Source organism: Staurois parvus, unplaced genomic scaffold (assembly GCF_062004578.1).
Source record: "Staurois parvus isolate SC_StPar_1 unplaced genomic scaffold, SC_StPar_1.0 ptg001192l, whole genome shotgun sequence".
Lineage (NCBI taxonomy): Eukaryota > Metazoa > Chordata > Amphibia > Anura > Ranidae > Staurois > Staurois parvus.
This window is the reverse complement of record NW_028318988.1, coordinates 291,477-302,053: the sequence shown is the minus strand read 5'-3', so window position 1 is coordinate 302,053 and position 10,577 is coordinate 291,477. Positions and strand designations below refer to the sequence as shown.

Genomic DNA, 10,577 nt, shown 5'->3' with positions numbered 1-10,577 from the left:
CGTCATCAGTGTGTGCCGGCAATATACTGATTCTCTGTGATTAGGATCATGGAAGGGTTCCTTGGCCAGCACTAATCCAACAGTTGGAGAGAGGCATCAGTCCACAGTGGTGCCATTGGGTCTAAATACTTAGTATGCAGCCCGAAACATGAAAACTATATCTGATACGAGTTGAAAAGGTGCTAATCAAACCCTAACCCTCAAAAATATGAATACAAAAAAAAAATATTGCATATACAAATGGTATGATGAAAGTGGAACCAATTCAGTGCCAGATCAATACATAAAGTGCTTGTGCATTAAACAATAGTGCAATAATAAAGTACTTAACTTACGTATTTAGGACCTAGGAAGTTTGAGTTTAGGAAGTTAGGGATTAGAATTTTGCACAGAAGTTTTGAGATTTAGTATATCTGATGCCAGGTCTGCTTTATTGAAGATCAAATATTTACAACTAAAAAAATCTACCTGACAAAAGTTTTTGGAATGATGCCTTAAAATCGCTGTTCCTCAAGCTGTAGATGATTGGGTTCAACATTGGAATGGCTACCGTGTAGACCACAGAGGCCACCCTGTCCGCCTCCGCTGAGTGACTACTTCCTGGCCTCAGGTAGATAAAGAATAAACTTCCATAGTATAATGTAAACACTATAAAGTGAGAAGTACAAGTAGATGCGGCTTTACTTCTGCCATGTTCTGGATGGATCTTAAGTAGAGAAAGGATAATGAAAAAATAGGAAACTATAACCACAAGAGCGGAGCCACCTTCATTGAATCCACAGAAAGTGAATAAGACCAATTCATTGATGGTTGTATCTGAGCAAGAGAGTTTCAGTAAAGGTGGCATATCACAGAAAAAGTAACTTATTTCAGTCTTACAAAAAGTCAGGCGAAAGGTAAAACAAGTGTGAAATAGGGACTGGATGAGACCGTTCAGATAAGCCCCACTGATGAGCCAGGCACAGAACCTTGTGGTCATGATGGCTGGATACCTCAAAGGATTGCAGATGGCAAGGTATCGGTCATAAGCCATGATGGCAAGGAGGACACTCTCTGTTGTAATCAGCACTGCAAAGAGGAACATCTGAACCACGCACCCCGTATACGTGATGGATTTGTCTTTCATTAGGAAGGTAGAGAGCATTTTGGGAGCAATTACTGTAGAATAGATAATGTCTAAAAATGCAAGGTTTCCTAGAAAGAAATACATCGGCTTATGTAGGATGGTGTTAAAGAATGTAACGGCTATAATGCAAAAATTGCCCAACAGTGTGAAGACATAGATCACGAGAAATACAATAAACAAGATGACCAGGATATCATTGCGGTTAGTAAACCCCAATAGGATAAAACCGGTGACTACTGTTTGATTCATCCCCATTGTCATCAAGTTTCATGTAGTCTTTCCTGTTCTAAAGGATCCCCTACAAAAGAAAAATTGCGTAAAAATGCATGAAGTTCATTTTTATTTCCATTTAGGTGAAGGTTTTAGGTTCACTTGGTATCAGGTGTTAAAGGGGTGAGACCACATGTTAACACTAAATCTGCATAAAGGTAAACTCAGAAATGTAATGGTTAAAGCAGTATTGAATCATTCAGTGTTTTTAAATGAATACATTGAGCATATTCCTCAGTAAACAATGTGTTAAAATTCTTACCCCAGCTCCTGCTCTCTCAGTGCTGCTATCCTGAACTTCAGGTCTTAACAAGAACAAGTTAACATTGGGCACTACAGTCTGCAGTCAGTTTTTTTTTTTTTTCAAAAAAACATTTTTATTAGAAGAAACAAAGGGGGTATAACAGGGCACATACAGTTGTGGATCCAAATCTGAACAGAACACAGTATGTCACTTCCCAGTCAAAGCTTAAAAAGCAATACAGATCAGAACAGTGTAAGACATTATGACATCATAATAAAGTGATCAAGCAAATATACAAAGTATATGAAATAAGCAATGAGATGGATTGTCTTCTGACCTATGAGCAGGTTTCTATAGGGAGTGTGAAGTGTGGAGTGTTGGGTAAGAACAGCACATGACGCGGTGTCTGTTATGGTTCCTGTGTCCATAAATTGGATATTTGAGTTAAGTGGAGCAGGGGCGGACTGACAACTCATGGGGCCCCCGGGCAGTAGGGGATCATGGGGCCCCTGTGTCCTTGCCCAAACTCAAAAAAGCCTATGAAAAAGGTACCAGGGGCATCTCATGGGGCCCCCTACTGACAACGGGCCCTCGGGTAGTGCCCGAGTTTCCAAATGGTCAGTCCGCCCCTGAAGTGGAGTATAGCACACCTGTCAGTTTGTTAGCTTGAAGAAGGGAAAGGTAGGAGGTGGAGGGGGGAGCAGTGCCTCATCCTAGTCTATGGGACTGTGTGTTACTATTAGCGTTGCCAACCTCCCGAAGAGAAATTTACTGATAAGACGCCAAAGATTTACTGACAGCACTAATTTTTGTACTGCTAAAACACATGACATTTACTGACAGAGCCAAATTTCTTTACTGCCACTTCAAAAAAGTACATAAAATAACCGTTTTCAGTGCAAATATCAATATTTAAGCTACAAACATAAAGCTAGTGCTATTAGCAATTATTAGTGTTTAAGGTATAACAATAGACAAAGCACATACTTCTCCATTTACATCATAGTCAGGTAAAATAACCCAACACAGAGTTCCCCCTTACACCAGAGCACCCCAACCAAGTTCAGCATGTAATAAAGCATCAAAAGGCACCCCAAGACTGATCAATGAGCCATGAGATCAAGTTGGAAGGAGAACCTGGGACAAACTAACAGGCCCATCAGGGGGCTCAGGCTACAGCTGCATTCAATTTAGGATCACTTGGGCTCCGGACACAGCTGAAAGCTACCAAATTGCTTAGAACATGGCAACCTTGCTATAATAGTTGGAACAAATGCTTCAAGTTAAAAGCATACGTGACATTTTTGCAACCCCTGGTTCATTTACAGAAAGGAAAACTCAGTACAAAGTGTGCTTTGGACTGTAATCCTTCCTTGGCCCTTGATAGCAATGGCTTACATTTTTGGATGAACTCTACTTCTGTTAAATTTCTCATCTGTCCAGGCCATTGCATAGCTAGTAGTAGTTGTTTATAATCAACTAGACTTGTTCTGTAATGTAAGGTGTTTTGCTTTTCATTTGAATGGCTTCCTCAGGTCAAATGTGTTGGGAATATACCTTACATGAGCAAATCAGTCATGTTAGTTGCACCTTGGATTAGTGAATTGTCTAAACAATTACAGTTTAATAGTACTAACTGATACTATCTATAATAGATTTTCTCAATCAGGGTTTCTCTAGAAGTCCCTAGGGGTTCCTAAAGCAATAGGCAAATTCTGACTCTTGGATAAATAACCACTGACACCAATTATCTTTTTAGCTCCTATGTTTGGCAAATATTTCCTCCTGTTCAACGATGCAAGTAGCGTTTTTCCCACAATGTAAAGGACATTGTTCTCATCAGTGTAGGAGCCCTTGTTTCCTATTCACCACTAATATAAAGACTCTCGTCTTCTACTTACCACAAATATGAGGGACCCCTTCTCCCATTTATCACCAATATAGGGGCCCACTTCTCCCACTGATCACCAATATAAGAGCCCATTTCTCCCACTGATCACCAATATAAGGGTCATCTTCTCCTATATCACCAATATAAGGGTCCCCTTCTCCCACTGATCACCAGTATAAGGGTCTCATTCTCCCACTGACCACCAATATAAGGGTCTTATTCTCCCACTGACCACCAATATAAGAGTCCCCTTCTCCCACTGAGCACAATATAACGGTCCCCTTCTCCCACTGATCAACAATATAAGGGTCTACTTCTCCCACTGACCACCAATATAAGGGGCCCTTCTGTGAATGATCACCAATATAAGGGTCCCCTTCTCCCACTGAGCACAATATAAGGGTCCCCTTCTCCTACTGAGAACAATATAAGGGGCACTTCTCCAACTGACCACCAACATATAGCTCCCCTTCTCCCGTGGATCACCAATGTATGAGGCCACTGCACTGACCACCAGTGTAAAGGGGCACACAGCTTTTTTAAGATAAATATTAAATGTTGCAAATAAAATGATGTAATGTTTCATGAAGGCAAGTGATTGAAACTCTCAGGTCCTTTACAACTGCTGTACAGTTTCTCATAATGCTGTTAAAAGCTGATGTCCAACAGCTCCTGTTCTCTTATCATCATGGCTCTTTCCAAAATTTTTGCCAAACAGGCCAGCTGCTCATCCCTTTGATAACATGCTCGGGCACGAAAAGCGTCAGGGAGGAGCCTGCCATAGTGACGTCACGCCACAGACGGCCGCATGGAAGGCCGGTGGCCATTTTAAATATCTCTTTATACATGTGAGTGCTCAGTCTACATTTTTTACTATTTATTTTCCTCAAATAATAAAATACTACACTATTAGTGCTTCATATATCTCTGGCTTGGTTTATACGAGCCCCAAAGGTGGAGAAATCCCTATTTCTATATGAAGTTTGATCCGGTGGTCTGACGCTTACCTGGAGCTGTCCCTGGGAGCTGAGAGTGTCCTGTGAGTGATTGGAGTTGCCTTGTGTGCCTATGGTTTGCCAGATGATTCCACCATCCTTGCCTACACCCTGATGACTATACTTGGATACTATACGTACATGCGCATATCTTTTGCGCTTCTGGTGAGTGCATTCACATTACTAGTCTACGTCACAGAGATCACTAGCACGGAGCACGGATCACTTTGAAATTTGGACTTTTTTTATTTTGTGTATTTAAAACGCACTTCAGTCACTTTATATCAGTTGCTTTTATTAGGCACATGCGTCATTTCATGGCGGCTCACTATCTACATTTGTACCGCTTTTAGCGCTTTACAGCGCCCACATTATTATTATTAATAATTATTATTTTATTACTGTCATTTTAAGCGCTGCATTTATATTTATTTGATTATTTAGAGGTTAAGAGGTTTTACCGTTAATGCCAGCTGCTGAACTAACCGTGCGCTCACATACAATCCTATTTTATACATAGGCCAGCTGCTGTGCTGTCTCTTCTACCAGCCCACAGTGCTGTGCAAATCTTTTGTCATGTATTAACTGTTATTTGGAAAACAAAGAACATATACTATATTTTACATTTATTTTGCCCAATTATATCTTTACAGATTCTTAATTTAGGGGTTTATTTGTAAATTTTTTCACCAAGATTTATACAACTTTAACCCAAGATCAACACATTTTACTAATTGAATTGAAAATGTATAAATCTTAGTTAAATGTTTTGTAAATCTTGGGTACAAAAACTGATCAATAAACCAATTCAAGTAAATCACTAGCCAAAACATTTTAAACAGAGTGATGGAAGCAATGCCGGGACAAGGTCATCTAGAGCCCAGGGTGAGCATGCCAAATTGAGCCAATTCAAGCCCCACCCCCGACAAAGATGTATAAGTATTATCGATCAGGAAAAACAGAGTACTAATCTGCATGCTTACTCCCTAAGCATGAATTGCTCCTCCTCCCAGTACAAATCCACCCCTCTGCTGAAATCCCCCTTTCCAGCACAAATATTTGACCCCCCTTCCACCCATCTCAAATCCTCACTCTCCCTATATGCAGCCAGCACAAATCCCCCCTCAAAAACCTTCGCCCTCCTAGCACAACTCCTCCCCTAAAATGTTTTTTCCCCTTCTAGAATAAATCCTCTACCTCTCAAATTTCCCCTCCAAGCACAAATCCCCCCCACTCCAAGTCCCCCCTCGGAGCACACATTTCTTTCCCCAATTCCCCATCCTAGCCCAAATCCCACCCAAATTCCCCCTCCTAACACAAATATCCCCAATCATCCCAACTAGCACAAAATCTCCCCCACCCAAACAATGTCCCCTATTAGCACAAATCCCTTCCCCTTTACCATATCACCTTTTCTAGCACAACCCCACCCCCCATAGCACAAATTATTTTCCCACTTTTGCCCTCCCAACACAAATCCTGCCAAATCACCACTCCTAGCACACCTCCCCAAATTTCCCCTCCTAGAACTATTCTAGGGCAGCATCCCCTCCTGACCCCCATTGTCCAGGCCCTGGATGGAAGGATTACAATGTCTTTCAAGTCTTTATTGCTGTTTGGGTCTCCAGCTGGCAGATCTCTTTATTTCTTGTGTGGTCACCATAAACATAATAGAGCAGACCTGTTTTTAACGTAGACAAAATCAAAAATTTGTTAGCATTAAATGTTAAGTTCTTAGCCATGAAAAGGAAGTAAAGGGAGAACTAAGCCACCTTACTCACATTTCTAAATGTACCAACCTGACGAAGTCACATAGGTGAAGCATGACACAGACAGACAAAGACATCAAAGAGTGAGCTCATTCAGGCCTGGCAAGTAACTATCGTCAGTCCATCTGTTAACTTTTTAATAATGGCAAATATAATAATATTTTAAAAAAATGTAATTTGCTGATATTTTGGAATACATACTATATCTGGGGATGTGTACATTAGGTTAGGTTTCACACTTGAAAAATTGTACACAAAAAAAGCTTATTTTCCAGTTTTTCACTATTTTTCCTAATGGAAAGCCACACCTTTAAATATATGTATATGAATGTAGCACAGACCCCAGACCAGTCTTGAAATTTTGTCCCAGGTTCTATTCCCTATTGGGTGCATGGCAGCCAAGCACACACCACCTCCACAGTCTTACAACACAATAACCAGGCAGTCAGTGTCCTTTTGTAGGGCGAGCCTTGGGGTACTCCAAATGTAGTGTAACAGAGAACACTCTCTTGCTATAACTAGACTCCTCATGGTGGGCCCCTTTTGGACTAGTAGTAATTGGACCTAAAACTCAGGGGACTCCAATTGCAGTAGTCCTAAGCCAGCATCTCTGGAACAATCACTCAGAGGATTAAGCAGCAATAATCACTAGGATTTCTCTCTCAGGCCTTTACCTGTGTATTTGGATGCCTCTTTCCAATACCAGCCAGACACTGCTACTATGAGCCTCCAGGCTAGATCCTCAGTGTATTCCCTCCAATCTGACTTCAGCAACACTAGAGACAGCCCTCCAGCATACCTTGAACTGGGACCTCATTAACCTCCTGCAGACATCAACTAAAATGCCCAGAAGGACAGCAGCCCTTCAGGCTTGGTCTCCTCCTCCAGGACAAGAACTCTGCTCTTCCAGGCTCCACATAATTTATACACCCCCAGCCCCCTACTGGTCATTTTCTCCCCCAGGGATTGGCTGTTCAATCTAAACGGTAGAAGGCTCAAAACATCTTTAAATGCAAAAAATGTACAGCTGCTATCATTAAAGTGTAATACATACAAACTATGACAGTGCTACTACGTGTGTGCTAACCTCTGAATAAATAAAATAAAAAAGCATCCTCAATCAATGTGTTTGATAAAAATAGCAATTCATCTCTGTAAACCACTTAATAAAAATCATGTGCATTCAAAATTCATAAATCATCATGTAAATCAGGCTTTCCTAAGTTGTGGACCAAGGTCCGGATGCAGACCGAGTCACTGTCTCTTCTGGACCTCTGCACTTTCTCCATTTAGGAGTCTTTTCTTCCGCCAGCCGTCACTTTCTAATCCTCACAGAGCCAACAGCGGGAGACAGGATAGCTCTGGTTGGAGGGCAGGAGCTGCTCGAGGCTAACAAGCAGGTCATTGGTTGCTAGGATGAAGGGCAGTCCTAACAACCAATCACTATCTTGCAGCTCCCACCCTCCATCCAGACTTGCTGTTCCTCCCAACCTCTGGCCTGTCTGTGTAAGGTTGGACAGTGAGGGGGCAAAGTTAAAGGGGGCTGAGGACATTGGTGTCAAGAGCGGCTGATGTGAAAACGAGCTGAGGACTGAATGTGGAGGGCTGGGGACATTAAAGTTGTGGGGTCTGAGCAGGGGCGGACTGACCATTTGGAAACTCGGGCACTGCCCAAGGGCCCGGGGTCAGTAGGGGGCCCCATGAGACTCCCCTGGTACCTTTTTCATAGGCTTTTTTGAGTTTGGGCAAGGACACATGGGCCCCATGATCCCCTATTGCCCGGGGGCCCCATGAGTTGTCAGTCCGCCCCTGGGTCTGAGGACTGTAATGTGGGGAGGGAGGGTTGAGGACAATACAGTAGGTGTTTGAGGACTGGGATGTGGGAGGGTGAACACATTAAAGTGGGGGGGGGGCTGAGGACATTAAAGCGGGGGGCAGAGGACTGTGATGTGGGGGGGATGAGGACATTAAATTGGGGAGGCTGAGGTCTGTAATTTGGGGGTATAAGGGCAGTAATGTGGAAAGGCTGAAGAGACTGTGATGTGTGTGTGTGTGTGGGGGGGCGCTGAGAACTGTAATGTGGGAAGCAGTGAGGGCAGTAATGTGGGGGGGGGGGTAGGCTGAGAAAAGTAATGTGGGAGAGCTGAGGACTGTAAAGTGAGAGGGTTGTGGACAGTAATGTGGAGGGGGGTGAGGGTTCTTATATGGGTGGGCTGAAAAATGTAATGCGAGGGGGCTAAGAACTGTAATGCGAGGGCTGAAGACAGTAATGTGGGGGGATGAGGACTGTAATGTGGGGGGATGAGGACTGTAATGTGGGGGGATGAGGACTGTAATGCGGGGGGATGAGGACTGTAATGTGGGGGGATGAGGACTGTAATGCGGGGGGATGAGGACTGTAATGTGGGGGGATGAGGACTGTAATGCGGGGGGATGAGGACTGTAATGTGGGGGGATGAGGACTGTAATGTGGGGGGGATGAGGACTGTAATGTGGGGGAATGTGATATAAATAGGGGCAGAATACTCTGCAGTGAAGGGTGCAGAGGACAATACATTTGGGGGGTTTGATGTCAAGGAAGTGTGAAAATACTATGGTGAAAGGGGTGGAGGGGAGTGATGTAAAGGGGAGCTCAACAAGAAGGAATCTTGATGTGAAGAGGGTAAGGGACTATAAGGTGCAGTGGGGACTGAGGACACTGATGTAAGAATGGGTTCAGATCTGTGCATGTGCATTTGGTGAACATGTTGCAGGTAGATCAGCCCATTCATTTTAACAGGCTGCACTACCCACAAGAAACACAGATAAAACAAGTCCCTAAAACTTTTTTTCAAAATCGCACCACACCAAGCTGCATGGTGCTGCAGCAACATGTGGTTTGGCACACACAAAAATGCACCACAGGTGCCAAGGTAAGTTTTGGATTTCTGTTTTTAATTCAATACCCCTGATTTAAATACATATCAATCAATCATTATGTGAAACAAAAAATAATCTCTACGCTCAATAGCAAAATAATGTCTATGTGCAATAAAAAATCTTTTGCGTTTGAAATGCACATGATTTTTATTAAGTAGTGAAGAACTGATATCTTTGATCACATATATTGATTAAGGAAACATTTTTATATGTATTTATTTTATTTATTGAGAGGTAAGCACACACATAGTAGGGCTCTTACATTTTTATGTTTTCATTAGAAAAATAAGTGGTTAACGAAACATCATAATAAAAAAAAAATAGGTACATCTATCACATACATCAGGTTTCTAGCCTCTGCAACTCTGCTCTAAATTGGAGGAAATACAATCCCATATGAGACGCTTTAAAATGTTAAAAATAAATCAATAGAGTAAAGTTCATGTAGTAAAGTATTAATGTTATTTTTTTTTTTCTAAGATAAAATATAATTCTTCCAGTGTATGACATATTCTTTGCCAATTTGACTAGAAAGCCTTAGAAGTACTAAGCTAGCCATACTTACAACAATTATAATTTTATAAAAAATTCAGTTATTTTAAATTATCCTCTGCTCAAAAACAGTTGTTAAAATAGCAAAAGGCAAAAAATAAATAAATTAAATGAATTTGATCAGAATTTCTGCCAGGACCTTGTGGCCGTTTTCCATGAAAATGACCATTTATTGATTGAGATGATGATTTATTGCAACCAACTTCTGAAAGATAAGATACCAAAAATAAATATTATTATGTTACAGTATATAAAAAGTATCAATCCTGCAAATTGTAGTAGAATAATGCCACTGAGGCGATTTATTATTATTCTGTTAGTTATTATTATGGTATACTTTGTCTGAAATTTGCATTTATTATGAACCAGAGTTATATGCACTGTAATTTGATAAGACCTGAGTCCTTCCTTATGGTGGTTGTTTTAGAACACCAGTCAAGACCTTGTGCCCATATGATGATTTACTGTAGTTGTGAATGCACTTTCATTCAACATTTGATATGTGTTATAACATATTGATGTTTCATTGCATATGCCATGAAGGGCTTCCCAGTGTTAATTTGGGGTTTTAACTGGTAACAATGGGAAACCCTCCGTGGCACATGCACATTACCCCCATAATGATTTATATATTTATGAATACACTTTAATTGTACTTTTGATATGCCTTGTAACATATCAATGATTCCTTGCCTATTCCATAGAGGGCTTTCCATTGTTACTTGGAGTTTTAACTGGTAACAATGGGGAACCCTCCATGGGAAATTCAAGCATTAAGGTATATCAAATATGCAATAAAAGTGCATTCACA

At 41.4% G+C, this 10,577-nt stretch overlaps 1 protein-coding gene across 1 annotated transcript; it reads right to left on the bottom strand.

The window, feature by feature from the left end:
- Positions 1-454: 454 nt before the first annotated feature.
- LOC149438340 (olfactory receptor 5AS1-like) lies at positions 455-1,381 on the bottom strand. The gene has a single exon (XM_089659900.1). It carries the CDS (start codon positions 1,379-1,381, stop codon positions 455-457), a length of 927 nt encoding a protein of 308 aa, XP_089516026.1.
- Between the last annotated feature and the right edge of the window lie 9,196 nt (positions 1,382-10,577).